Raw genomic sequence first — 26,426 nt, forward strand, 5'->3', positions numbered from 1 at the left:
GCGGTAAGCACCGCGAGTGTTACTACCGCCGGCCAGATAACCAGGATATCTGCTTACAGTACCTCTGCTACCAGACAACTGCCTAAACCTACGGTCTATTCCACAGGATTGTAAAAGTAGGGATGTTTCGAAAATAACCATTTACTCCAATATCAAAACAGCTACGGTAAAAATAAAAAGACGTGCATCATCCCGGACATAATGCAACACCACATGCGAAATTACACAGATATGCGACGTACGGCAGAATGCGTTTTGGCTGCGAACATCTTCCAAAAAACTTGGCATCTCTTAACCATGGGCAAAAACATCTGGAACCACTTATAAAAACCACCCCGTATCTGCATGAACTTTTACCTCCCCCCCCGCTATTCCAAACAACGCGTTTTTCTGGACCGTTCCAATTCGCCTCGTAATTGTAGGGGTGCGTCTGCGATATTACATTGACCGCGAAAGCAGCAACGGCAAAAATACACATTCGTGCATCAACACGGGCATGCCCGCAGACGGCGTATAAAATTGCGTGCCGATTACACGAAGAGAACCCAGTGTTTTGACTGCGAACATGAAAAATCAGCCGATTACAACACTCCGTCCGGAGGTCCTGACCTCCTTCACGGAGTAAAAAGGGGGTTTTGCAGGCACAGTACATTCTAGTTATGTAATATGTCCACAGTACTAGTTTGATCTAGGGTGTAACTACTAACCAGCACATCCACTACTTTTTCATTGCCATCAGCCACTGCTAAGTGTAGGGCCGTCCGACCCTCATAGTCCTGCCAGTTTATCACACTTGGGGCTGCCTCCTGGAGAAAAAAGGACAAAATAAATTAGCATAAATCTGCTAAAAATAATTTTCAATTGCTAAATATTGATTCTATTCATGACTACAATATTTGCCATGTTATCGAAATAAATCGGACATTAATGTACAACACAGATTTGATTCACAACATAGTTTGAAAGTCTTTATTTCTGAGAACTCACCATGACTGCATCCTAACGTAGCACATACATAGAATACAAAGATTATAGTAGCATTTGAGAAAAAAAATCACAGTTAAAAAGTTACAGAAAAAAATTACATCTTAATGATTAAAATTTGTTCAATCTTAAGCGAACTACTTTTAACGTGCAAATGACATGGCTAAGTTTTTCCTCAGAAATTCTTTTTGATTCTTTTAACTCTCACACTCCCAGTGCCATGTATTAATAATAATAAATGGTTTATTGGTCAAACAATCACATACAAATGATACATATAACATATTTGCTCCAAACATTTTTGTGGAACTGTTGCAAGGGTCTGTGCGGCTGCCATTCAGCGGTGACCTTAATACAACTTTCCCCAACCGAAGTTAGGTACCCATTCACACCTGGGTGGAGTGAGGAAAGTTGTGTAAAGTGCTTTTCCCTAGGGCAAAACATTGGGGTGCATGTCCAGACATGTCCTGGGTACAACTCGGGATCAAACCCGGGTCTCTCCGTTTCATAGTTGAACACTCTACCACTGCGCCACCCAATGCTGAAAGGTTTAACAACACAGACAAGAAGCACATCTCACCAGTAGGTACTTGACAGCCTGTACAGCGGAGGGGTCCTTACTGCTAGCTGCCCAGTGCAGGGGAGTTTTACCGGCTGTATCTGGGATGCCAATGTTAAAGTCCTACAAACAACAGAAGATTTTGTCATTCAACTGTACATTTATGACAATATCGAGCTGAGAAATTGGAGCTGTGCAGGTACTTTTGAAATCCATCTGCAATATACACTATACAGAGCATACAAAACTGTGACATGATGTTTTTGAATAATGTTACTCACATGCTTGATGAGTGTTTTGACATGTTCTGCATTTCCATATGAAGCACTCCAATGCAGAGCAGTTCTCTGTTGAAAAAAAACAAACAAAAAATATAACTAGAAAGGTAACATTTCCAAAGCAAATACATAATGTTTACCATTACATATGGTCTGCTCTGTTAATTCTTACTCAAATACATTTATATCTATGGTCAGACAGGAGTATAAATCCCTCCTCCTATAAAATTGCAACATTATGTAACCCAACACCAGTTACCATGGTGAGAGATGTCAACAAATCAGGTCATTGGCCAGGTCAGAGGTCAGTGTTTGGAAGGGAAGAAGAAGAAGAAATGTAGCAAAAACAATAATACTATAGATATATAGATGTACAATACATCTCAGAAGAACTTACAACAGAGCTAAAACTTAAAACTTTCTGTAGTACCCTACAAATTCTCCAGTTTTCACTGGACACTGTGTAGAACCTCACTTTATTTTCATCCTGCATGTCCACATCCCCCGGCTCCATCTGTTTTAACAACAAGGCCACCAGTTTGGGACTCTTGTGTTTAGTAGCCAGATGTAAGGCTGTGACTGCCTCCTTGTCTCTCTCTCTCCAGTTGGCACCCTTTGAAATCATCAGTTTCAAACATCGAAAGTTTCCCTGTGGGAAGAAAATGAAACATGTCTTAGATTTCTTGGAGTCCTGACACTAGTATTGTATTGGTAGAATACTGGTAGAGTTACACATATAGGATACTACACAGTGTATTCCGTATCGCCTGAGGTACCAGCCTGACCGCGGGTCGGATCGCCCGATGGTCAAAGGACGGAGGGAGATCCGATCCGTAGGGGGGCCGGGACCAAGGGTGATGCGGAATACACCGTGTTGTATTTTAATTACAATGTATGTCATACCCACCCAAAAAAAACGACATTTCAATGCGAAATGTGCCAAAATTTGGTGTATCTCAACAAAAAGTGTAACGGCATCAATTCTAACACCCGAATTCAGTGTTCGAAGTTTGCAAAATGCATTCAAATTCAAATTATTCTGTAAAACACGGAAGCCTGGCCGTACTGTAATAGAACCGGGCCGTACCGCTAGTTATCACACAGGCTGGAACACTAGTCCTGTATCAAATGTAAGTGCGGCCCAGGCATGACATAAGGACATAATGTACAAGTATGTAATACATGTTTGTACTATGCAATTATACATGCTTAATACAAATTCATTTCAGACACACAGATAGATTTGGTTAACACATTCCGGTACCTTTCAACTAGGTATCTACTTTATACTAGCTACCTAGTACTCTATCTAGTACCTACTCTATCTAGTACCTACCTAATCTACTACTCTACCTAGTACCTACCTATCAGTATTGACCGACGGAGGCCATATATAGTACTCTATATCAGTATAACAATGTCATACTGGTCCCGTGGCAACAAGAGGGTTAAGCAATGCCATACCCTGTGTGCAGCTAAGTGCAGTGCAGTCCTTCCCCCCTGGTCTTTTTTGTTGACGTTAGCTCCAGTCTTCAGTAGAGTTTCTGCACACTCTGGTCTGTCTGCCAGTACACAGTACATCAGGGGGTCCTGCCAAACTGGTCTCCACTGTCTATCAGTTCTGGGTTAGCTAGGGGAATATAAAGGTACTAAAATTAACAATCAACTAGAAAAGTAACATTTACATGTACAAAGAAAATGCATAATGTTTACCTTCGCACATGGTTTGCTCTGTTAATTCCTACTCAAACACATTCATATATATGGTGACAGGAGTCGAAATCCCTCCCACTATGAAATTGCAACATGATGTAACCCAACACTAGTAACCATGGTGACAGACATCAACAAATCAGGTCATTGGCCAGGTCAGAGGTCACTGTTTGGAGAAGAAGAGGAAGAAGAGGAAGAAACTGAGCAAAAACAATATGTTTTCCTTCGGTAAACATAACAATTATAACTAACAATTTTAAAAGCCTGTATCCAAAATATGAAAAAAAAAAGTCTGAGGGTATTTGGCCACTCTACCTTCATGCCAAATTTTATGTTATTTGGCCAAAAAATGAATAAATTGAATCCACTTAACAAAATGGCAGGAGGAGGAAAAACATCACAGAAAACAATATAATTCATCCATACCTGTGGTATGGACTGAAATACCACAGAACTTATATCATTGCAAAATCAAGGACTCATACATGTTTATTGACACCATTGATGTGCGTGTAAGTAAATAGATAATACTGTATCTGACTCCTTCATAACTTATTTATCACAGTCTGAAATTCCCAAAAGAACAACTCTTTTCACCCATAACCTTGTGACATTTTGTTACACCATTCATGTATTGTAGTGACCTTTATCAATAGAGACAGATGTTCAATAGTTAATAGTACAATATAATAAAAAAATGTGCATGTACAAATGTATGTATGACTACTGAAGTAAAATTTTTATAATTGCATATTATGTATACTATTTTGACACTTTCTTGTATCTTGAAGCCCTTGTAATGGTGTATTGAAGTATGAATTGGAATTGTTTTTGAACAATTCAGAAATTGAACAAATGACAGTGTCTACATCTATCATGATTATGTATCTTGCAATTGTGAACAAGATGCTTTTGTTGCTTCGTCATGTATCTTGTCACCTCTTTTGTTAACTGTACTATTAAACATACACAAACATTGACATTTATCTACTGTATTGTACTGTTGAGTGCATTGGCTATGTACTGGAAAAAGCAGTACTATTTTATCAAATACATGTATTAATGACACATACCTGTATTATGAGTACTGTATAGAATATTCTGACCAATTGGAAGGAATATTGGAAATTTGAACCAACCAATGGATGCCCACGATTCATTGTAATCTGATTATTAAAACACTTGTTGTGATTGGTGGATACAAAAAGGCATAATAACACTCCACACCCCACAGACAGTGACTCATAGTCATAGTGACTAGCAATTAGACATACAATCACAGCTGTATAGCCTGTATGTATATGTCAACACCTACTTTACATTACACAGAAACTAAAACAAATCCACAATGCTTTCACATGCCAGTGTTACATACATACATGTACAACTGGTTTCTAATAGCATGGCACTGAATCAAGCAATGTCCAAATTTATAATGGATTTTATTTTATTTCTCAATCTTTTTGTCAATTGTCAGCACATTGCAATACCTGAAGGCAACTCCAAGGTTATGGGTTACATAAATAAGACTGAAACAATAATTTCTTCTCCCTGACATCATAACTTGAGAGATTGCTGTTCAATAGGACAAACAGGGGTCAAGATTCAATGCTGCTGGGAACAATATTGCCCTAAATTTCAAAGGGAAAACGTATGAACAAGGCACAACATTGGCATTTGAACCCAGGACTTTTAATTCTGGACTATGTACTGAGTTACTCTCCAAGCAGAGGCTGTGGTGGAAAGAGGGCCGTTTTTTTTTTTTTTTTGTCGCTACCCCCCACCTTGGGTCACGCATGGACCCTCTCTGGCCAATTGGATACTGTCTGGCCAATTTGATACTAGTACAATGTACTCTATTCTTGCGACCTTGGGATCTGCTTGGAAATTAGTATTGAGTGTCCCACACTAACCACTGACACTATGTACTAGTACATGTACATGTACATGATAGCTTAATTCTTACTTAATCTTAGATATCATATCTTATTCAATTTTACCGGAACACACACTTACCGAATATGAGTTTCTGCAGCATGGATTTGTCTCCGTTTACCGCAGCTGCATGGACCTGCGTAGCGGAGGTCGGTTCTCTGCGTAGCGAGGAGGCCGAGATCTTACGTTCCGCCGTCGTGCCTATTCCCGACGGTCCAGGCTGGGCGAACATGGTCGCCATAATCTGTCACGTAACTTCTGTAAACAAACCAGAGTAAACAAAAATAAACAATAATAGTCAGAATAGTCAATATACAAATAAAGAAAGACAAAGATAAACCGGAAAGGGTACAGAATCAAACTGCAAGATTCTGTATGAACAACTATGAAAGAGGTGCTAGTGTCACGGAAATGAAAAGTAACCTACAGTGGGTGTCACTGCATGGAAGACAGAAGAAAAATGTCCAGACTATGCATGATGTACAAAATGACTAATAAACTGGTGGATGTCCCAACTACTTAGTACCTAATACCAGCCCAGAAGAGAACAAGAAATAGCCATGCCTTCAAGTACCAGAGTTATCAACCAAGGATTGAGGTGTTCATGATCAAAAACTCATTCTTTCCTGGAACTATCGCAGAGTGGAACTTGCTGTCACCAAGTACAGTAGGGGCATTGTCATTAGATAACAATGTTTAGAGTTATATGTTCAAGGGTAAGTTGTAACAAGTCATTCAGTGTAATGTAGCCAGCTGCCGCCGCGCCGTGTGCCTGTGAAGCTGGTGTGTTACGCCAAAGGGGGGGTTATACCGGCTATACAGATACAGAATCAAGTTCATCTTAAATTTCTCAAGTTGCCTGTGTCATTTAATTATGATTCCACTGGTTCATGTATTTGTTTCTTAATCGTTGTCAACTTGACTTATTTAAATACTAGTAAGAGTCTTGTTTGATCTAATTCTACCTAATCTTATAAAATTTCACCAATCATTGAATGTATACGTGGTATATCGAATTTCCAAAAGTGTAACATAATTCACACTGTATCTGTATCTGTATAGCCGGTATAACCGCCTTTCGGCATAACACACCAGCTTTGCACTGTATGAAAAAACAAACAAACAAACAAACAAACAAACAAACAAACAAGTACAGCAGAGAACTGATCTATGTAGACTTTCAAAGTTTACAAATAGACAATACTGCTACCATTTTAAAGATTGAGAAGACCCTATATCCTATTGTTGCTATCTAGGATAAAATTATCTAAAACTAGTAAGATACAAAAATGTCACAAAACAGCTGTTGCTGAAAACTCATAAAAATCGATAAAATAATCCCAACAATTCTTTTTAGGTAGGAAGAAAATCATGGAGGTAACCTGCTTGATAAAATCTAGTGTATATAGTACGAGTTCTGGCCGCCATTGTTTTGATTACTTGACAATTAATCTAATCATTTATGTATATTTCACTTTCACACACAAATCGGAAATAAACTGTTGCATGCCAAAAGATTAAAAACGGCAGAAAAAGACGGAGTTTTAAACTCACAAAATGGAGTCCGGAAGCGCAGCTGGTCGTTATCTACGTAAGGAACATCCTGTGGATCATCTTGCGTGACTTCTGACGGTAAAATTATCATATATCCTCGGGCAATTTGCCATTTTTCACGCAAAGTTGACACTTGATTTTCGTGTTGTGTTGGATGTATCTTGGGAGAATGTCAAAGGTTGCAATTGGACTAGTCTTTTCAAATTTAGGGGAAAGGCAAATAAATTACAGATTTGTTTAACAATAAGATCTCAAATATTTACTACTTCTAGATTTATTTAATATAGTTTTATACTTATACACTGTATTTCTTTATCAAAATGAATCTAAGTTTTATACAAAGTAAAATAAGTACAAATAAATTATTGCAACCACCTATTTCAATGTTGGTATCGCCTAATAGAGATTTACCTCATATAGCAACTGCTTTTACTGATATTTCCCACAAATCATTATTTCAAAGGATTTGTTTCTAAATAATCACAAAACTTTGATATTAATAAACTATAGAACTGGTTAACTGTATCATTTAGTGTCTCTGAATTATGATTATTAGCTTATAAATGGATTAGTGAGGTGAGAATCCATGGAGAAAGATTAGCAAGAAAAGCCATTAGAGATTGGGGTAAAGACGCCATATTGGATTTACCAGCGGGGGTTCGGCAGCCGGGTTTTGCCCTGAGGAAAAAGAAGCGTGAAAAAATCCTTGAATTTCTTACGATTTTTTCATCGGAATTCCACGATGGATGCGGCTAGGAGACTTATGAGCTTCCAGTTCACCTTCTTTCTCTTCTATTTGGTAAGATCGCGCGACGTTTTGTGGTAAAATGATAGTTTATTCAAGGGTATGCGTGCGTATACTGAAGACAACTTACCGGTTAAAATCCTGTTTTCTCAACATATGTGTACACAAAATTCTTTCCATATTCCAAAACGTTTAGATCTTTCAGATTTCCTTGTAGGTTTAGCTCATCTTGAGACTGATTTTCTTAGCAGGTTCTTAGAAGCAGATCGCCTTAAGGCTAATTTATTGATGTCCCAAAATCTGAAACGAGCGTGGTGGGAGGGGCGTTCATTTCCTTGATCTGTCAGCTTTAAACAACAAATTGTTTTACGATCAGGACTTAAAAATTTAATTTCATCTCGAAAAATGATATAAATATAGCAACTACACATATTACGTGTTGGATCTGTGAATTTTTCCTGCAAGAATTTGAGGAAGAAAATAATTTGTAGCTTTTTAAATCGTCATGTTTTTTTTTTCTTGCGGTCAAAACTTGCACGCGATGTTGTCTTCTAGCTTCTATAATAATTACCCTTACATCATCCTTTGATATTTAATATTTCCGATCAATTTTTATCGATTTGATTATATCAATGCCGACAATTTTGCAGGAAGATACAAGGGATATCAGTGTTTTAGACGGAAGTACAGGCGAAATTGTGGAGTTCTTGGAAGTTTGTTGGTATTTTTTCCGGCCGAAGTTTTCGGTGGTTGATTGTTTACCCTCGAATGGCCGCTACGGAGGTGGCGAGCGCTCATAGGCTAATAATTAAGAGCGCCAAAATTTGATTTGGTTTTTGGTTATAATCCCTTACAAAGCCTTTTTCAAAAATCAAATTGAAGAGAAAGCTTTGCAAGAATGCTGTCCTTTTTATCCATAGATTGCCCAAAGAAAATGTGTCATGTTTTCAAGATAAAGTGAAGACAAAATGACTGGGGGGCAGATTTAATTGGATAATTTGACATGATGAAAAATTGGGATGTGTTCCAAGAACAATGTCATACCCTTGTCTGGCCACTGGAGTGGGCGAAGTATGCAAAAATTCACTCTTGTGCAGTGTCACGCTCTCATTGGTCGAACCGTCGAACTGTTAATTTGATCAAAGTTTTGATGGACAGCTTACAGCTACCATGGATATACTAGTAACATTTTTTTCTTTTAATGGACATAACATTTTTTCTTTTATTACAGTCCAGATTGGTATCTAACCGATGTTTTGGTTAGAGAATGGTCTCTAACCTACGTTTTTGGAAGAGAGTGGTCTGTAACCTATGTTTTGGTTAGAGAATGGTCTCTAACCTACGTTTTTGGAAGAGATTGGTCTCTTACCAATGTTTTGGTTAGAGAATAGTCTCTAACCTATGTTTTGGTTAGAGAGTAGTCTCTAACCAATGTTTTGGTTAGAGAATAGTCTCTAACATACGTTTTTGGAAGAGATTGATATCTTACCAATGTTTTGGTTAGAGAGTGGTCTCTAACCTATGTTTTGGTTAGAGAATGGTCTCAAACCTACGTTTTTGAAAGAGAGTGGTCTCTAACCAATGTTTTCTCCCCCTCCTTTAAGCAGGCAGTTCTGTTTGGTAATCCAACAGACACCAGGACTGTTCCCATCACTGTTTCCAACCTAGAGGACGTACTGAGTAAGTTTAACGGCCGTGTTTCTATGGTGTGTGTGTCTCTAGACTACACTGGTTTGGGACTTGGGATGGTTGGTGACTTTTGGTGCTTTGTTGGAGGGTTGTTGTTCTTTTCTTTCCTTTGAAACTAATGGATCTGGATACTAGAAGACAGTTACTACTAAATTTGTTTGGGTTTGCGGCGGTTAAGTTTCTGCTCTGTGAAAATTTAAGTTTTCTGCTTTTTTTTTTCAGTATTTTTGAGTTTACGTTTGAAACAACTGAAGTAACACAGAGGAAGACAGAGCATATGTTTTTGCCATGTGATGAGTTAGTGGCAAGAGGTCACCTCGAAAACTGAAAACTTCAAAAATATTGGGACTAAAAATATCTTTTGAAGGCCATGACAAGTCAGCATGGATTTATGACGTGTCCTTGTTTAGCAGATCAAATTTCAAGATCAACAATCTAACAAGAAAACAACAACACCATAACAAAGTGCCGGTGACACCCCCACCCCCCTCCCCCCCCAGTGCAGTGCACACTTTTCTTTGCACTGAATGCACTCTACTCTGTTCCCACACGAACCCAGGCCAGTTTGTTCCAGAACCCAACAGACAGTTCGGCAGTTATCCTCCAGAAGAACAATATTGACGGCGTCCTCAGTAAGTCTTGACCTGTGCACCTATCAGCTACTTCTCCAAGGGAAAGGGGTGGGAAGTTTTCCCCCATATTTTACCATTGAAAAATGCTTGCTGCAGCCCTGTTATATCATTGTACTTCCAAATGTAGTAGTTTTTGTTTCTTTTTTATTTTTTTTGTGTGGAAAATATCCCCCCTCCATAGCTTTGTCACCCATGGAGAAGAAGTTGATTGACATGTGCACAGTCAGTAGCAGCGATGAACAGTTCAATTTTCCAGCCAATCAGAGAACAGTGTAGCAATTCAGAGCCAATCAGGTGAAAGCACAATGATTAGGTTTTAGAAAGAAAAGTTTTCAATGTGAACACTCCTTCGCCAATGTAGCATGGTTTCTTCCAAATCTATCATTATCAATAAATTCAAAAGTCAGGAATAATTATAAAAAAACTTGATCTAGATTGATTCAATCATCTTTGTATCGACTGTTCTCCATGAAAAATTTGTACATTTATTTGTGTAGGTAAAAAGAATTTTGCTGCCAACATATATAATATTTCATTGTTCCTAATTCCAATTCCATCTCTCAATATATCACCTGTTAAAATGACATCTTTCTAACTGCACAACTAACAATTTTCCACAATACTAATATTTCACTGAAAGCTTATAATTTTGTTTTAACTCACTGCACGGTGCATAGTTTCTTGTCTTGCATGTAAATATTAATTACATAGAACTTTTATACTAGTAATTCATTAAAGTCACATAATAAAATGCATGTGAGTGCAGTAATTTGCCAGTAAAACATTGAAGCATTAGAATTTTTAAAATTCATTGAAAACACACAACAAAATGCACGTAAGAACAGTTAAATATTGCTTGCAATATTTAAACTGCATGTATATATTCTATTAACATTTGTAGTATTTGCAGGATAAATTTTTGAGGTTTTAATTTAACAATTCTTATGCCAAGAGTGGTCAATGAAGCCTTAGTTCTCATCAAACCAGACTTGGAGGGTTAAAGTTATCTATGAGTATGACATACATGTTAAGTCTGTTGTTGTTTGTTGTTGTTATTTATATCTGCAGACCACAATGAGCTGGTGTTTGTCAACTTCTATGCTGATTGGTAAGTATAGTCATTTGTGTTATGAATTGCTTGTCAAGTTTTTGGTAAAATTTTACATCTTGACATATTAAATAAAAGATACTGATATTTTTTTTAATGGAAACTGCTAGCATAAAACCACTAGAAATATTACATATTTTTTATTTACGATATTTTCACTCTTTTACCACAGGTGTCGGTTTAGTAAGATGTTGGAACCTGTATTTGAAGAGGCGTCCAACACTGTGCCTACAGCTATCCAGGTTAGTCAGTTAGTTATGTAATTATCTGAATTAATTCTGTCTACCTATACATCTTTACTAACTTTTATACAACTGTATCTATATATATTTTTTTTTAATTTTCAAGAGAGAAAAATTATTTCTAATCTGTATCATAAAACTAGTCATTTGAATTGGTGTATTCAAACATAGCACTTTCTAAAACCATATTGTATCCAACTTGAAATATGACTTACTAGTACATGTACAATACAAACATTTTTATTTGTCAAATGCGTTATGACATATGTATATGTAAAAGGAAGATTTTCTAGAAATGTACAAGTACTAATAACGAAATTTATATTTTTTTCTAGAATGTTGTCTTTGGGAAAGTGAACTGTGATGCGGAAAGTAAGTATATTCCATCAATGAATCTATTCATTTTATCCATGCATCTATTTATTTAATAAATTTTTCCATTTCATTCTTTAATTTTTTGGTTTATCCAAAACAGTTTTTGGCAATGCCACAGGAGCAGAGCCACAAACTCTTTAGATCAGTTGAGAATTACATTGTATAAACGTCTGTTTGAAATGCGATATTTGATGCTCTTTCAGCGGAGGTTGCTCAGAAGTTTGGGATCTCCAAATACCCGACCCTGAAGCTGTTCCGTAACGGTCGCGTGCAGAAGCGCGAGTACAGAGGTCAGAGGTCGGTGGAGGCCTTCAAGGAGTACATCGAAGAGCAGATGAAGAGTAACATCAAGCAGGTCAACGACCTCAAGGAGCTCAATGACATCGATGTAAGTGTCTAAGAAACTAGAAAAAGTAACATTTTCAATGCAAATGCATAATGTTTACCTTCGGACATGGTTTGTTCTGTTAATTTTTACTCAAACACATTCACATACATGTACTACGAGTATATGGTGACAGGAGCAGAGCAGACCATGAAATTGCAACATTATGTTACCCAACTCCAGTCACCATGGTGACAGATGTCAACAAATCATGTCATTGGCCAGGTCAGAGGTTAAAGTGTTTGGAACAGAAGAGGAAGAAACTGAGTAAAAACAATATGCTTTCCTTCGGTAAACGTAATAAGAAACTAGAAAGGTAACATTTGCAAAGCAAATGCATAATCTTTACCTTCACATATGGTTTGCTCTGTTAATTCTTACTCAAATACATTCATATATATGGTGACAGGAGTCTAAATCCCTCCTGCTATAAAACTGCAACATGATGTAACCTAACACTAGTTACCATGGTGACAGACGTCTGGTTCATGTCATTGACTTTGTTTGAAGAAGAAGAAGAAACTGAGAAAAAACAACATGTTTTCCTTCTGGGAAGGTTAACATAAAAACAAATTTCTTTTCATATGTTCTTTTTCAATCTTTAAAATATATTTTCAGTTTTTAACTTAACTGTAAATTATAAAATATTCTCTGTAGTTTCAATGTCTAAGAGTTATCACACATAATCATAATGCTCTTTCTTACGTGTTGATCATCTCTTCCTAATATTCAGAGTAAGAAGAGAAACATCATTGGTTACTTCAATAGCATGGATAGTCCGGAGTACAAGACCTTTCAGCAAGTAGCCAGCAACCTTAGGGATGATTGTGACTTCACTGTAGCAGTTGGGTAAGTAGAAATAAACTTTTGTTGAAAATCTTTGTTGTCTAGGTTTTAGTAGCCCAAAAAACAAGAAAATTAAAGAAAAGGAAAGAAGAAAAAATTCAACATGTTTAAAGTTAAAACTTTTGATCAAACACAAAAAGTTCTCTCACCTAGAGCTTTCGACCAGTCACTCTGGTCTTCCTCAGTAGACTGACCCAGTGAAGCTTGTCACGTGGCTTCTTTGAAGTGTGACGTCAACACTGGGTCAAAGGTATCTAGTAGACGTGACAAGCTTCACTGGGTCAGTCTACTGAGGAAGACCAGAGTGACTGGTCAAAAGCTCTAGGTGAGAGAACTTCTTTGTGTTGGACCAAAAGTTTTAACTTTAAACAAATAACTACTAACACAGATGAACTTTCATGATAGTATAAAAAATGTAACAGTTTTAATTTTGTGTTAAAAGTCTTTGAGAATAGTGCTACTAGTCTGCCAAGTCAAGGGATATTATGGTATAATGTCATATTTTTAGAAGTTTAGGTTGTCTATTTTGGCTGTAATGACTGCTTCTTGTCACTAGGTGGCTCTTTTGTGAGTACATAGTTAAAACATGGTGTAAAAGTTAGTTTTTTCTCTTATTTTATTACAGAGAGATATCCAAAAAGGAAAGGCTATCTGGTGACAACATCATCTTTAGACCCCCAAGAGTACGTATTTTTCTTGTTTGTATTTTTGAATAATAAATTAGTATGGTTTTTAATAGTATTGTGCAGTTTCCAATGATAGTTACAGTTAAAAAATGCCTTGACTCAATATAAGTGTCACCAAAAAGGACTAGAAAATGTAAGGGTTTAATACAAACATTAATACTTAAGTACCTTAATAATCGAGTAGAATTTTATTACTATGTTTCTGATAGTTTGTTTGTATACAATATATTATGGTTTACAAATAAATACTTACAATACAAACGTTCTATTCTACCCTATCTATGACACAACATTTGGGCAGTGGGTATGTTTTCCCAACATATTAAAATTTCCACTCAAATGAAGAAAAATCTACAATAAAGTCCTGTAAATATTTTATATGATATGAAAGTGCATCAAAAGTTAAAATACTTATAAGGAAAGTTCAACTTGTTGTTTTTGTTAGGAAGTTTTGTAAGGCCTTTATAATGTTTGAATTATGATATGCCATGTTTTAAATGTTATATTAGATTATAATAATATCATGGCACACCTAAAAGTAATTGTTTTTTCCACAAATATGTAAGTAGAAAAGCATTCAACTCATTCTGATACTATCTCATTTGGTAATATTTTCTGTATTTTAGTTTGCTAAATAAATAATTTTATGTAAAATCTTGGTTGTTTAATGTATTATTTCTGTGTCCACTACAGACTAAGGACCAGGACATGGTGTACCTTGGTTCACTGGTCAACAAGGACCTACTGACCGCCTGGTCAACAGACAAGTGTGTGCCACTGGTCAGGGAGATCACATTCGAAAACGGGGAGGTCAGTTCATCACTTTTTTATCAACAGATAGATTGTACAGGGATCAAAATACCTCTCCTTGTGCAAGTTGGTGTAGGTAAAATTGGTGCCGTGCAACTAATTTTTTTACCGATGTGCACCGGTGCAAGTAAGCTTTATCTGTTACTACATTGACTCACTACCCATAGAAATACCCACTAGAGAACTGAAAGGGTAACAAACATAGAATCCAGGGAGTTTTTCTTCATTTTTATAATTAATAGAAATTAGAAGTTACTATCTAAGTTGCTGCCATGGTATTCCACAACAGTGTAACTGTTAGCAAATATTGGATACTATTATACAATGTAGTTACTACATGTACTTTTGGTTGTGTACGTATTATTTTTTTGGGGGATGCAACAATTTTTGTTTTTCGTGCAAGTAATTTTTTTTATCTGCACCAGTGCAAGTTGACCCTAAAATCTATATTGACCCCTGATTGTACATGTACTGCCTCCATATAACCTATACAAATTTGTTGTAAAATTAATGACTTATACATGTAAATTTTAGAGTTAAGATATGGTGTCATCTTTTCTGTTACAACAACTGGATGGAGGGAAAAGAAGCTAGCACAAATGTATATGTACATTCTGTTATAGTCATATGGTCCTTGAGCAATATTTCTGTCACTGGTGGGAAGGGAAAGAAATTGGTAAAACTGACAAAATAGACAACAGCATTAAAATCTCAGGAAGGGGAACATCATAAGGTTTCAGTTCAGGCAAACAAGTATGAACAATAAACATTGACTTATGAATCAAATTATGTGTGTACTTTTGGCGTCTGTGTGGTGTAGTGGATAGAGCGTCCGACTGTCAAGCAAGAAGACCCAGGTTCAATCCCCAGGGTTGGACCCAGACATGTCCGGACATGCACCCAGACGTTGTGCCCTTGGGAAAGGCACTTAACACGCATTTCCTCCCTCAGTTAGAGGGATCCTGGGCCCTACTAGGATTTGGGTTGGTGTTAGGAAGAGCATCCAGCCGTAAAAATCTTGCTTCAAAAAAAGACTTGTACTTGGTGCAAGCACGTCTAACCCCCGGTTGGGGGAAAATGATGTTAAAATTCGGTTTAAAAAAAACAAACAATCCTATTGTGTTCTGATGCCAATTTTTTCTCAAATTTTGCAGGAGCTGACAGAAGAAGGTCTGCCTTTCCTTATCCTGTTCCACAACCCTGAAGACGCTCAGATTGTCCAGAAGTTTAACCAGATTGTTAGCAGAGAGCTGCTGCATGAAAAAGGTAATGATTATGTGATATCAGGCTTTTAGCTAGGATTTTTTGTTGGGTGTCCATTTTTTTACAGTATGCTATGCGCAGCAAAGATAGGTGGTGTGCAAGCTTTTAGGGGGGCTTTTTTGAAATTCGTAATGCTCTCAAACTCTACTTTCTGCAGTTTGAGGTGCAAATTTTGAGGAATTTGAGTTCTTTTTCCTTCGGTAAACCATTTTTTTTGCCTTTATACTATAGTAAGGCTGAAGGGAGGCATGTGTGCATGGCAGGGGTTGGGAGTGGAAAAAATAGGGCGTCTTTAGGGTGTCCTACCAAAAAGTAGGGCGTCCAATTTCTTTCATTTCAGTAAAGGGCAAGGGATTCGAACCCAAAACCTTTAGGGTCTAATTAAAGAACCCCAACCTCAAGGTAGTCATCAAAACCAACTAACCAAGCCATTATCCATAGTCATCGTCCTTATCCTTACCTACATAGAATCAATGACATCATAGACATCTTATTATGTTTACCGAAGGAAAACATATTGTTTTCCTCAGTTTCTTCCTCTTCTTCTTCTCCAAACAAATAAGGTCAATGACCTGAACCAGACATCTGTCACCATGGTAACTAGTGTTGGGTTACATCATGTTGCAATTTTATAGCATGAGTGATTTAGACTCCTGTTACCATGTATATATATGATTATGAATGCGTTTGAGTAAGAATTAACCGAGAATACCATATGCGAAGGTAAACATGATGCATTTGCTTTGCAAATGTTACTTTTCTAGTTTAATACTGTATTGTATTAAAATCTTACCTTGAAAATTAGTAGATTGAAAACGTATGCAGTTTTCTAACTGTGGTTCTTTCTGTGTGTTAGGAAACATCAATTTCCTGATAGCTGATGGTACAAAGTTCACCCACCCTCTGCACCACCTGGGGAAGTCTACCAAAGACCTGCCTGTGTTGGCTATAGACAGCTTCAGACACATGTACCTGTTCCCTGATATCTCACAGATGAGGTAAGACACATGTACCTGTTCCCTGATATCTCACAGATGAGGTAAGACACATGTACCTGTTCCCTGATATCTCACAGATGAGGTAAGACACATGTACCTGTTCCCTGATATCTCACAGATGAGGTAAGACACATGTACCTGTTCCCTGATATCTCACAGATGAGGTAAGACACATGTACCTGTTCCCTGATATCACACAGATGAGGTAAGACACATGTACCTGTTCCCTGAGATCTCACAGATGAGGTAAGACACATGTACCTGTTCCCTGATATCTCACAGATGAGGTAAGACACATGTACCTGTTCCCTGATATCTCACAGATGAGGTAAGACACATGTACCTGTTCCCTGATATCACACAGATGAGGTAAGACACATGTACCTGTTCCCTGATATCTCACAGATGAGGTAAGACACATGTACCTGTTCCCTGATATCTCACAGATGAGGTAAGACACATGTACCTGTTCCCTGATATCTCACAGATGAGGTAAGACACATGTACCTGTTCCCTGATATCTCACAGATGAGGTAAGACACATGTACCTGTTCCCTGATATCTCACAGATGAGGTAAGACACATGTACCTGTTCCCTGAGATCTCACAGATGAGGTAAGACACATGTACCTGTTCCCTGATATCTCACAGATGAGGTAAGTACCAGTGGAGAAGTAGTAGTGATAGTAGTAGATTGGTTTAGTCAGCAAACAAGAGCATATGATCGTGGGGTCGTGTGTCATAATGGCAGAGTGCTCGACTCAGAACCAAGAGGTCCCGGGTTCGAGTCCTGACATGCCACCGATCGTGTGCCTTTGGGAAAGGCACTTTACATGACTTTCCTCACTTAACTGAAGTCAAAATGAGTATTGTCTGTCCAGTATTTGTTTCTATGTGTGGGACACAACACCAGCAACAGCTGCCTTTGTTCCATGTGCATAATTTATATTGTGGCATTCTCAATAAAGGGGGACTTTTTTTTTACCTTAAGGTGTGACATACCTCATTTGTACAACAAGTACATTTATGTTATATCGGTAGCTGGGCCATGATACTGGTGATCCAGCTTGTGTGATAACAAGTGCTGTGTACCTGTCCAGTGTACCTGTCCAGTTTGCTGGACCGGTTCTGGACTTGTAAAAATGTTTAGGTTTAAGTCCAAAAAAACCTAAAAGTCAAGAACCGATTCCGGACTTATTAAAAAAAAAATCATGTCACATACCCCTTTTCTTTCCAAACCACACAAAACTTTCAAAAAAATGGAAAATCTGTGCTGCAGAATGAAGAAAACATTGCCATCAGGCATCGCCAAGTGTCAGCTCCCATGTTATGTGGCCAAAGTTTTGCTCAAACAACATGGCAAGGTTGCCAACATGCAAGTTTGTATATGCCATAGAACAATTCAAACATATTTTACATGCACAGTGTGTCACCTTTGCAAATTCTGATACTGGATTCGGACGTTGGAATTGATGTTGACACAATTTTTTGCTTAGAGACACCAAACTTTTGGCAAATTGTTGTTAAGTGCCTTTCTCAAGCTGCAACATTGGTACCTATTTAGGATTGGACCCCAGAACCTTTCAATTCTAAATCTACACCTTAAGGCCAAGGAAAAAAAAGGTTGTGTTTCGAATTCCTGTTTCCCAACCGCCCCTAGAAAAACTGCTGACCCTAGCCTTTTTTTGTGTGTGTTTACCTTTTCTGACACCTGAGTGAAGAAACATTGTACAATTAGTTTTCCAACATTGATACTGAAAATAGAAGTGTTCTCATGCATGTTTTACTCTGTTAAACTCAGTATGTTATATTAAGCTCAATCACTAGAGGTTGCCAAAGTCTAATAAAACAAAGAAAGTCCCTACCTACTGACCCTAATTTTTTCAGGACTGAAACAGGCCTAGGAAACACAACATTTTTTTCCTAGGCCTAACTGCGAGTACATGTAGTAATATAATAACAGAACTGTTTTGATGTGTATCCACAGTGTACCTGGGAAGTTGAAACAGTTTTGTGCCGATCTCCACTCGGGGAAACTCCACAGAGAGTTCCACCACGGACCCGACCCAACCCAACCTCCACAGATAGCCGGGCAAGATCAACAACAACAACAACAACAACAACAACAACAGGTCAGTACTTCTTTTTGTAAAACACTCCAACCTCAACAAGATGCTGCCATTAAAGGCATCCAATGCAATTTCAGGGCAGCAAAACTGGAAATATTCTGAATAAGGCAATCTTTGTGATATTGACACATACTATACCACATTAGCACATTTCAATCAGTATTTCATACTTGAGGCATTTCAAATTGCAGAAACAAGCCCCAAGATTGGTCCTTTATTTTCTGGGTGGTACCCTAAAAATCAATCTAGGTCCTTCCAGTGACCGTTTTTCCTCAGAATTTTGGTTATTTTTGCTCCATGAATGTCTATGTACATTGGGATAGTGTGGTTTCAACTTAGTATGTGAATAAGGGCCCAGAATATTGACTTTGAAAAATCTGGTTTCCAAGCCCTAAAAACTGCACTGGATACCTTTAAAATCTGATGTAGCCTAATACCACCCTGCCATGTGAGTGGACTGACTGAATTCTATATTGAATTCAACATACATCTTGTTTACGAGCTCCTCCAAGATCACTTAGGCCTAGGAAACAAAATGTTGTGTTTCCTGTTTCCTGGCCGACCCTAGAAAAAACTGCTAACCCTAGACGTTTTTTGGAAGGACCCCTGCAAGGGACATAACATATTTAAAGCTGATCGACCTTTTCTAGCTCCACACCTGAGTGATGAAACGTTGCACAATGAGTATTCCAACAGTGACGTTGAAAATATAAGTGTCCTCATGCAAATTTTACTTTGTTAAACTGTGTTGTACAAGTTAAATCACAAGTTGGATCACTAGAGATTGCCAAAGTTTAATAAATAAAAAGAAAGGAAAAAAAAATGTAATCCCTATCTACCAACCTTAATGTTTTCATGACTGAAACAGAAAACATAACATTTTTTCCTAGGCCTAACAAACTGCCAAAGCTGTTTTGGAAAGAAATCTCTTTGCTTTCAAAACTGCACAGGCACCAAATAGCGAAGAAAGCCCAGAAAAACCTGAGGACCCATCAAATGAAAGCAATGATAAAACCAATGAAGGACCCCACAAACCACTCATACAGGCTGGTACAGATGTGGGAACTGGTAGGGAAATATCTGACAAAACAACAACACATGGGAAAGCCAGTTCTGTGAGTTTTGTTACCAAATTTCTCCCTATATATCCCACTTCAAACAGCATGCAATTTATTTGCATGAAGAAAAAAAAGCCAAGCTTTCTCACTGTATTCAGCTAAAACATTATATATTCTTTTCCGACAATTCTGACAGTAACATTTTGAAGTTATTTTTGGAGCAGGTCTTTTGCTGCATAGACAAATTGTTGATGCAAAAATTGGGTGTCTCCTATACACATACTGTTTCACGAATCCCATTGCATTCTGGGAGATGCAAGGCACCATGGGTAATGGCAAATAAAATCACAACAATGTAGAATGATTTGCCACCTTAATTACCCACAGTGCCCTGCATCTCCCAGCATGCAATGGGATCTGTGAAATGTATGATTTTGTTTCCCCATCCCTTTCAAGACTTGCAAACCCCCTTTTCTGGACTTGCCCCAAACTAACATCTAACAAACTTTTCCGACAATTCCAAATATTCCAATCTTTTTCAAACCAGATCAAAGAGCTGATATTGCATTCGTCTTCTTTATGAACTAACAATTCAGCAAGGTAGTATAAATATATGACTAAATGGCATCTTTTAAAACCCCATACGCAGCCTTCAGGAGGACAGGCTGGGTCTTTGCCAAAAGACCCAGGACAGCAACCAAGCGTAAAGAAAGTAAGACAATGGGATAGTCTACATGTATTTCCACAAAACCTACTTTTTTTTCCAAACTCTCAACTTTTCTACAAATCCAACTAAAATACATGTAGGTTGAACTTAGCCACCTCTTTTTATTTCTACACAAGAAAAGTATGACTATGAAGCCACAGATATCAGTGTACCACTTGAAACTATCAAGTATTTGACGAATGTGCTAAATGCACCAATCTGCACATCCAAAACTTGACATTAAATGTAATATAATCATTGTCCTCACTATATAATTTTAGCATTTCTTGTTTTACATTTAGTTATCAAGATTTCTACTATCAGAAAATGTACTATTAATTCTGATATTATTAAAACTAGAGATTGAAGTAACATTTGCAAAGCAAATGCATAATGTTTACCTTCGGACATGGTCTCCTCTGTTAATTCTTAGTCTAACACATTCACATACATGTGCTACTAGTATATGGTGACAGGAGCAGAGCAGACCATGAAATTGCAACATTATGTAACCCAACACCAGTCACCATGGTCACAGATGTCAACAAATCATGTCATTGGTCAGGTCAGAGGTCACTGTTTGGAGAAGAAGAAGAAGAAACTGAGCAAAAACAATATTATGTTTTCCTTCGGTAAACATAAAAACTGCAAATACAAAATAGTGAATAAATATATCTACAGAACCTGTACCAAACAGGGCACACAAAACTGTTTGTTTATTATGTGAAACTTATTGTTTGTTGTTGTTATTTATGTTTGTACAGGGAGGCGGCACCGCCCCACAAGAAAAGAGGCCCACCACCCCGCCCGAGAGTCAGTTTATAAAGCTGGCACCAAGCAAGAACAGATACACTTTACTTCGCGATGAGCTCTGAACATTACATAGCGTCTGTCCACAGTTTATACATGGAGGAAAAATATACCTTTAGGCCACACTAATTTAATTTGTTGTTTCTCAAATTTTTTCAGAAAAAATATGAAGCGACAGGGAAAAAAAAAAAACAGGCCAAGGCACCCTATGATAGCCGGAAATGTTACAATATGAGCTATAAAGTCAACATACCAGGCTGGTTTATGATTAAAACAATAGATTTTAAACTTTTAATGAAACAAAATTGCATTGTTACATTGAAAAACTTAAGAACTAGGAAGAAAAGGACTTTCTTCAACAGTTGGGGCCAAAATATGTCTTTTATTTCAATTTTTTTTTTTTGCAAATCAGAAACAACAAATCAGAACACAAGAAACAACAAATTAAATTGGTGTAGCCTTAGAGCCCTTTGCCTAGTAGTTTTTTTATTTGAATTTGTAGAAGGAATACCTCTTTGGTATCAAAAAGCACAGTATATCACAATATTGTTTCTTGCTTGTAAGACTGAAAAAACTGTTAAGAATATGCCAAAAACTTTCTGTATATGTTGGGGGGTAAAATTCGTGCAATGATTGAATTTCGTATTTTTCGTTTGTTCTAAGAGAACAATTTAGAAACTTAGGCTGGAAAGTGTATATTTTTTCTCCCATGTTCTTAAAATATAGGCAGATATTGCAAACATTTTTGTCAAGAAATTAAGTACTCTTCACGAAGAATCAGAGTTTTTGAACAAGATGCTATTTATGCCAGAACTGTAAGAGTTATGTGCTATTTGGTGACTAGCTTTCTGCATCTTGCTATGCATTTCTGTGTAGTGCAAAATACTGGATTGTATTTTGAATGGAATGATGCACCTATCAGTGTAAAACATAGGGGGACATGGGTTGTACTTGATTGGTGTCCAACTTTTGCACAGTACCGTTGAATAAAAGCTTGCTGGAATATCTGGATAGTCTCAAAATACTCTCTCCCCCCCACTATTTGCTAGCACCCCTTCTTGGTGTTCACTGATATGTGCATTACATGTTAAAGAATACAGGCCATTCAAAATTATTACTCCTAGACCCTTATGACATTTTCAAGAATTCAGCCATTTCCAAGTTTTGAAGTCCCATGTTTTACAGTCATAAAAATAAAAAAAGCAAGTATTTTGCAAGAAGGTGTAGTCCTGTACCTTATTAAAAGGTATCTTTGCAATTGATATGGTGGAGGTTATAATAAATGACATGGTAGAGAATTACCATAAATATGGAAATACAGTGTCAGAAGCAAATATGAAGGTATTAGCACAAAATTGTACCTGGAACAACTTTTGTAGGTTGACATCAATTCTCATAATTCTGCCTATAGTATCTTCAGACAACCGCATTAAAAAATGATATCATCAAGGCCTTTTCAAAAATGTGTTGAACATCTGAATATCTACATGTAGAAATGTGCATACCTTAGGCCACAGCAAGTAAATTTTATGGATGACATCCTCCGCAGACTCCAAATCTACCGGTAATGCGAGCGGGCAAAAAAAAACAAGGCGGGCCGAAAAAAACAAGGTTCCTACGTTTTGAAATTTTGACTCAATCATAATGATTGTACAAATGGTTTTTATTCAGTGGGAACATCACATATACACAGCCAGCATCACATATCACCGCATCAAAGTAAGAAACCAAACATTAAATCAGAGCCTTTTTCTCGTCTCCTCTCTTCATAGTTATCTGCCATCCACCTTCTGCCATGGCAACAGACATCTTTGCCCATTTTCGGCATGTTGACCACTGTCAGAAGGCAACAAAATTTCTCGCTTTTTCCCCAAAAAATCTGGCGAAAATTAATGCGCGCGCTGATGTCATCCATAAAAATTACTTGCTGTGGCCTTACTGCATTTAAATAGTAGATCTCTGTATTCACTGTTTTTTATGTGAGACTCTAAGAAAAGTCGGTGGAATTATAAGAGTTGATATTATACCTTTCTTAAACTTGACATAGTTTTCTTGCATCTTGTAAAATTTTCTATAGTGAAATTATTCAGTGTTGTCTCTTTTTAAGCGAGCTAAGAATGAGCTAGCAGAAAGTGAACTATCCTAGAGAAAGCATCGGTGGTAGTCTAAATGTGGAATATCTTTGCATTCAAAAATAAATGCAGACACATTCACTACAAACGTGTGTGTGGGTCACTCACTATCTAAAACTTATTTTAGGTCACACCAATTTAATTTGTTGCTTCTCAGATTTTTTCAGAAAAAATATGAAGTGACAGGGCGAAAAAAAAAAACAGGCCAAGGCACCCCATGATATCTAGAAATGTTACAATATGAGCCATGAAGTCAACATACCAGGCTGGTTTATAATTAAAACAATAGATTTTGAACTTTTAATGAAACAAAATTGCATTGTTACATTGATAAAAACTTGAACAAAGGTGTTTCTTCAACCGTTGGGGCCAAAATATGTCTTTCATTAAGCATTTTGGAGTTGACTTAGAACAAAAAAAAATTTTTGTTGTTGCAAATCAGAAAAAAATGGACAGGGCGAATCCGAGAAACAGCACATTAAATTTATGTGGCCTTACCATAAAAGCATTAACGTTACATACCTTGTTCAAGAAGATAATATCAAATTGTGTATGAAATCCAACTTGAAGGGATGAGACAAATGATCCCACAGCCCTGCCTACCCTCAACAACCAGGTATTACTACTGTTCTGGTATATACATGACGTAGATGCAAGAATTTGAATGACAAAATGAAGGAATCAGCAGTAGTCATTGGCTATGAGCTTAACTTAGTTAACTTTTCCTTCCCACAAATTTTCTAGTGTGCCTGTTTCTATAGCCCTTGCACCAGACTACAACAAGGAGCTAGTCACTAGTCCTGCAGTTGTTCCTTACAATTTGAAGAATTAATGTCAGAGAAACTTTGGATGAATCAATAAATATGGAGATATTTCACTTCTGCCCCTCCCCTCTTCGGTGAATTTCTTTCAGAAGGCTACAATCTTTCATTGTCATCCTTTAATTTAGCAAGATTTAGCAAAAACAATTGAAAACATTACTCTTCCTGACAGAAATAAACTTTACGTGTTCACGGGGGAGAAACACACTAAAAGTGCTCTAATTATGATTACCGCATCGTTTAAATCCAAAGCTGCTCAGTCCTTGGTCACATGCTGTGTTTCTGACACGTTAAATGGCCATGGATCAAAAGCGCCCCCTTACGGCGGAAGAAAATCACTGCAGTTTCAGGAGCATCCCAGCCAAAACACTGGTTGATAGCGCCATGGATCAAAAGCGCCCCGTGGCGGCGAAAGATTATTACTGCAGTAGCAGCGTAGCCAGCATATTGTGCTGCAGTACTACATTCGACTGCTAGGGGTCGCTTTTGATCCATGCACTTCACCTTCCCTGACTGTACACTATAGCTTGTAACGTGTAACTTCGCAGCCTGGTATCCGGTCCTGTTGTGGATTGAATTGGCTATCTTCGAGGCTCTAGACTAGGAATTCTCCACCGCCTGGCGTAACTACGAACTCGGCAGGAGTTCTGCACGGCTGCGGTTGAACTACCACCGCGGCAAAACCCACAACAGGTGGCCGACTTGGCACTCCAACAGGTTGCCAAGTGAAGCCGGGCGCGGCGAAGAGCCTCTACCGCCCCGAGGATAGCATGTCTGTATCACGGTAGACTGGATACCATGCTGGTACAAACTTCGTAAGCCTGAAAGTTACCAACAAGGTAAAGAGAGGAATCCGTTTTCGTGTATTTGAGTCCAACTTTTTTTAATCTATCAGTTAGGAAGTTTACGGACTAGTTAGTGCATTCCACGGTCAAGGGTAGCCCTACGAACGGCCACTAGTACACGGTTGAAGCGGCGGCGGCAAGATGACCGAGCCGTGAACGGTGAACAACACTACTCGCCCTTGAGCACAACTCCGCAAGATTCTGATGATGTAGAAAAAGCCTTTCGCGATGAAAGTCTGTCAGAAAACGGGGTATGAAAGTCATAAGAATTCAGCAACCCTGCTAGAAGTCACTCAGTAGTATGGGCGCGGGCCTGAGCCGGTTTTTCTCGGCCCGCTAGCAACCATAGCGCCGGATAGAATCCAGCCGGCCCTCGGTGCAGTACACCTGCAGTTCCGCCGCGTTTCTCTCGGTCAGCCGGTTGGATTCGACGGGCTGTTGTCGCTAGTTGACCGAGAAGAAATCCTCCTGTCCCCGCGAAACTATCCAGGTTACTAACTCAGAGGAATTTTATTCACAATTTCTGGTGGCAAATTTCTTGTTTTTCGCCGGTCGAGGCACCGGGCGGCGTCGCCGAGCCGGCTACCAACAACCGCTGGCCGCGCGGGGCCTTTCAGCCCGCCGAAGACACCCAGCTTATATACACTTGTTCTTCAAATGAAGAAATAAAAAGTTTATGTAACATGAGATTAAGTTATTTGAGGAAGAATTATGGCAAAGGTGGCTCAATTTTTGTTGTATTCTGCGATACGAACTACTGTACTGTGAGAATAGCCATTTCCTGTTGCCGCGGCTTCTCCACTCGTTTCTCAGAAAATTGTGCGTTCTGCAAACTAGGAGACCGTGAACTCACCGAAAAATACGACAAAAACTTCAACGTACGGCGTTTCTTTTCGGTGGGGTTTGTAGATAATATAAAACGTACGACAGGGCCGTTGAAAAGTTATAAAAAACACTTAGCGTTTTCTAGAAAAATAAACATTTGTGTTTCAAACAAGTAATATTGGTAACCCCCAAGAGACCCTAATTTCGGCGGTTCAAACCCGGAAGTGAGAAATCGGGACCACCTGTAACAGTTAAGAAGATTTAGCCCACTCGCGGATTCCGGCGATTTGGGAATGGC

At 38.0% G+C, this 26,426-nt stretch overlaps 2 protein-coding genes across 9 annotated transcripts in view; one reads left to right on the forward strand and one right to left on the reverse strand.

Annotated features, from left to right (window-relative positions):
- The window catches only part of LOC109480152 (inversin-like), a 22,535-nt gene extending 15,351 nt beyond the window's left edge, over positions 1-7,184 (reverse strand). Inside the window, 8 exon segments of the mRNA XM_019782314.1 lie at positions 708-806; positions 1,565-1,666; positions 1,825-1,890; positions 2,297-2,470; positions 3,286-3,404; positions 3,407-3,451; positions 5,551-5,727; positions 7,024-7,184. Of these exon segments, the coding sequence (XP_019637873.1) occupies positions 708-806; positions 1,565-1,666; positions 1,825-1,890; positions 2,297-2,470; positions 3,286-3,404; positions 3,407-3,451; positions 5,551-5,710 (765 nt within the window). The 5' untranslated portion in view covers positions 5,711-5,727; positions 7,024-7,184.
- Positions 7,185-7,640: 456 nt separating this feature from the next.
- Positions 7,641-21,631, forward strand: LOC109480342 (endoplasmic reticulum resident protein 44-like). Of its 8 annotated transcripts, none has more exons than XM_019782546.1 (13): positions 7,641-7,822; positions 10,017-10,089; positions 11,158-11,197; positions 11,370-11,439; positions 11,775-11,811; positions 12,018-12,202; positions 12,933-13,048; positions 13,671-13,728; positions 14,425-14,541; positions 15,696-15,807; positions 16,661-16,802; positions 18,790-18,934; positions 21,460-21,631. In XM_019782546.1, exons 1-13 carry the CDS (start codon positions 7,766-7,768, stop codon positions 21,568-21,570), a joined length of 1,263 nt encoding a protein of 420 aa, XP_019638105.1. In that variant the 5' UTR covers positions 7,641-7,765; the 3' UTR covers positions 21,571-21,631. The 8 variants fall into 8 exon arrangements, with proteins under 8 accessions (XP_019638105.1, XP_019638112.1, XP_019638147.1 ...); XM_019782553.1 differs by lacking the exon at positions 10,017-10,089 and adding an exon at positions 9,376-9,448 and having other exon boundaries at positions 7,645-7,822; XM_019782588.1 differs by lacking the exon at positions 10,017-10,089 and adding an exon at positions 9,373-9,448 and having other exon boundaries at positions 7,649-7,822; positions 18,790-18,924; positions 21,459-21,631.
- The last annotated feature ends 4,795 nt before the right edge of the window (positions 21,632-26,426 follow it).

This window comes from Branchiostoma belcheri, unplaced genomic scaffold (assembly GCF_001625305.1).
Source record: "Branchiostoma belcheri isolate BF01 breed outbred unplaced genomic scaffold, Haploidv18h27 scaffold108, whole genome shotgun sequence".
NCBI classification, from domain to species: Eukaryota; Metazoa; Chordata; class Leptocardii; order Amphioxiformes; family Branchiostomatidae; genus Branchiostoma; species Branchiostoma belcheri.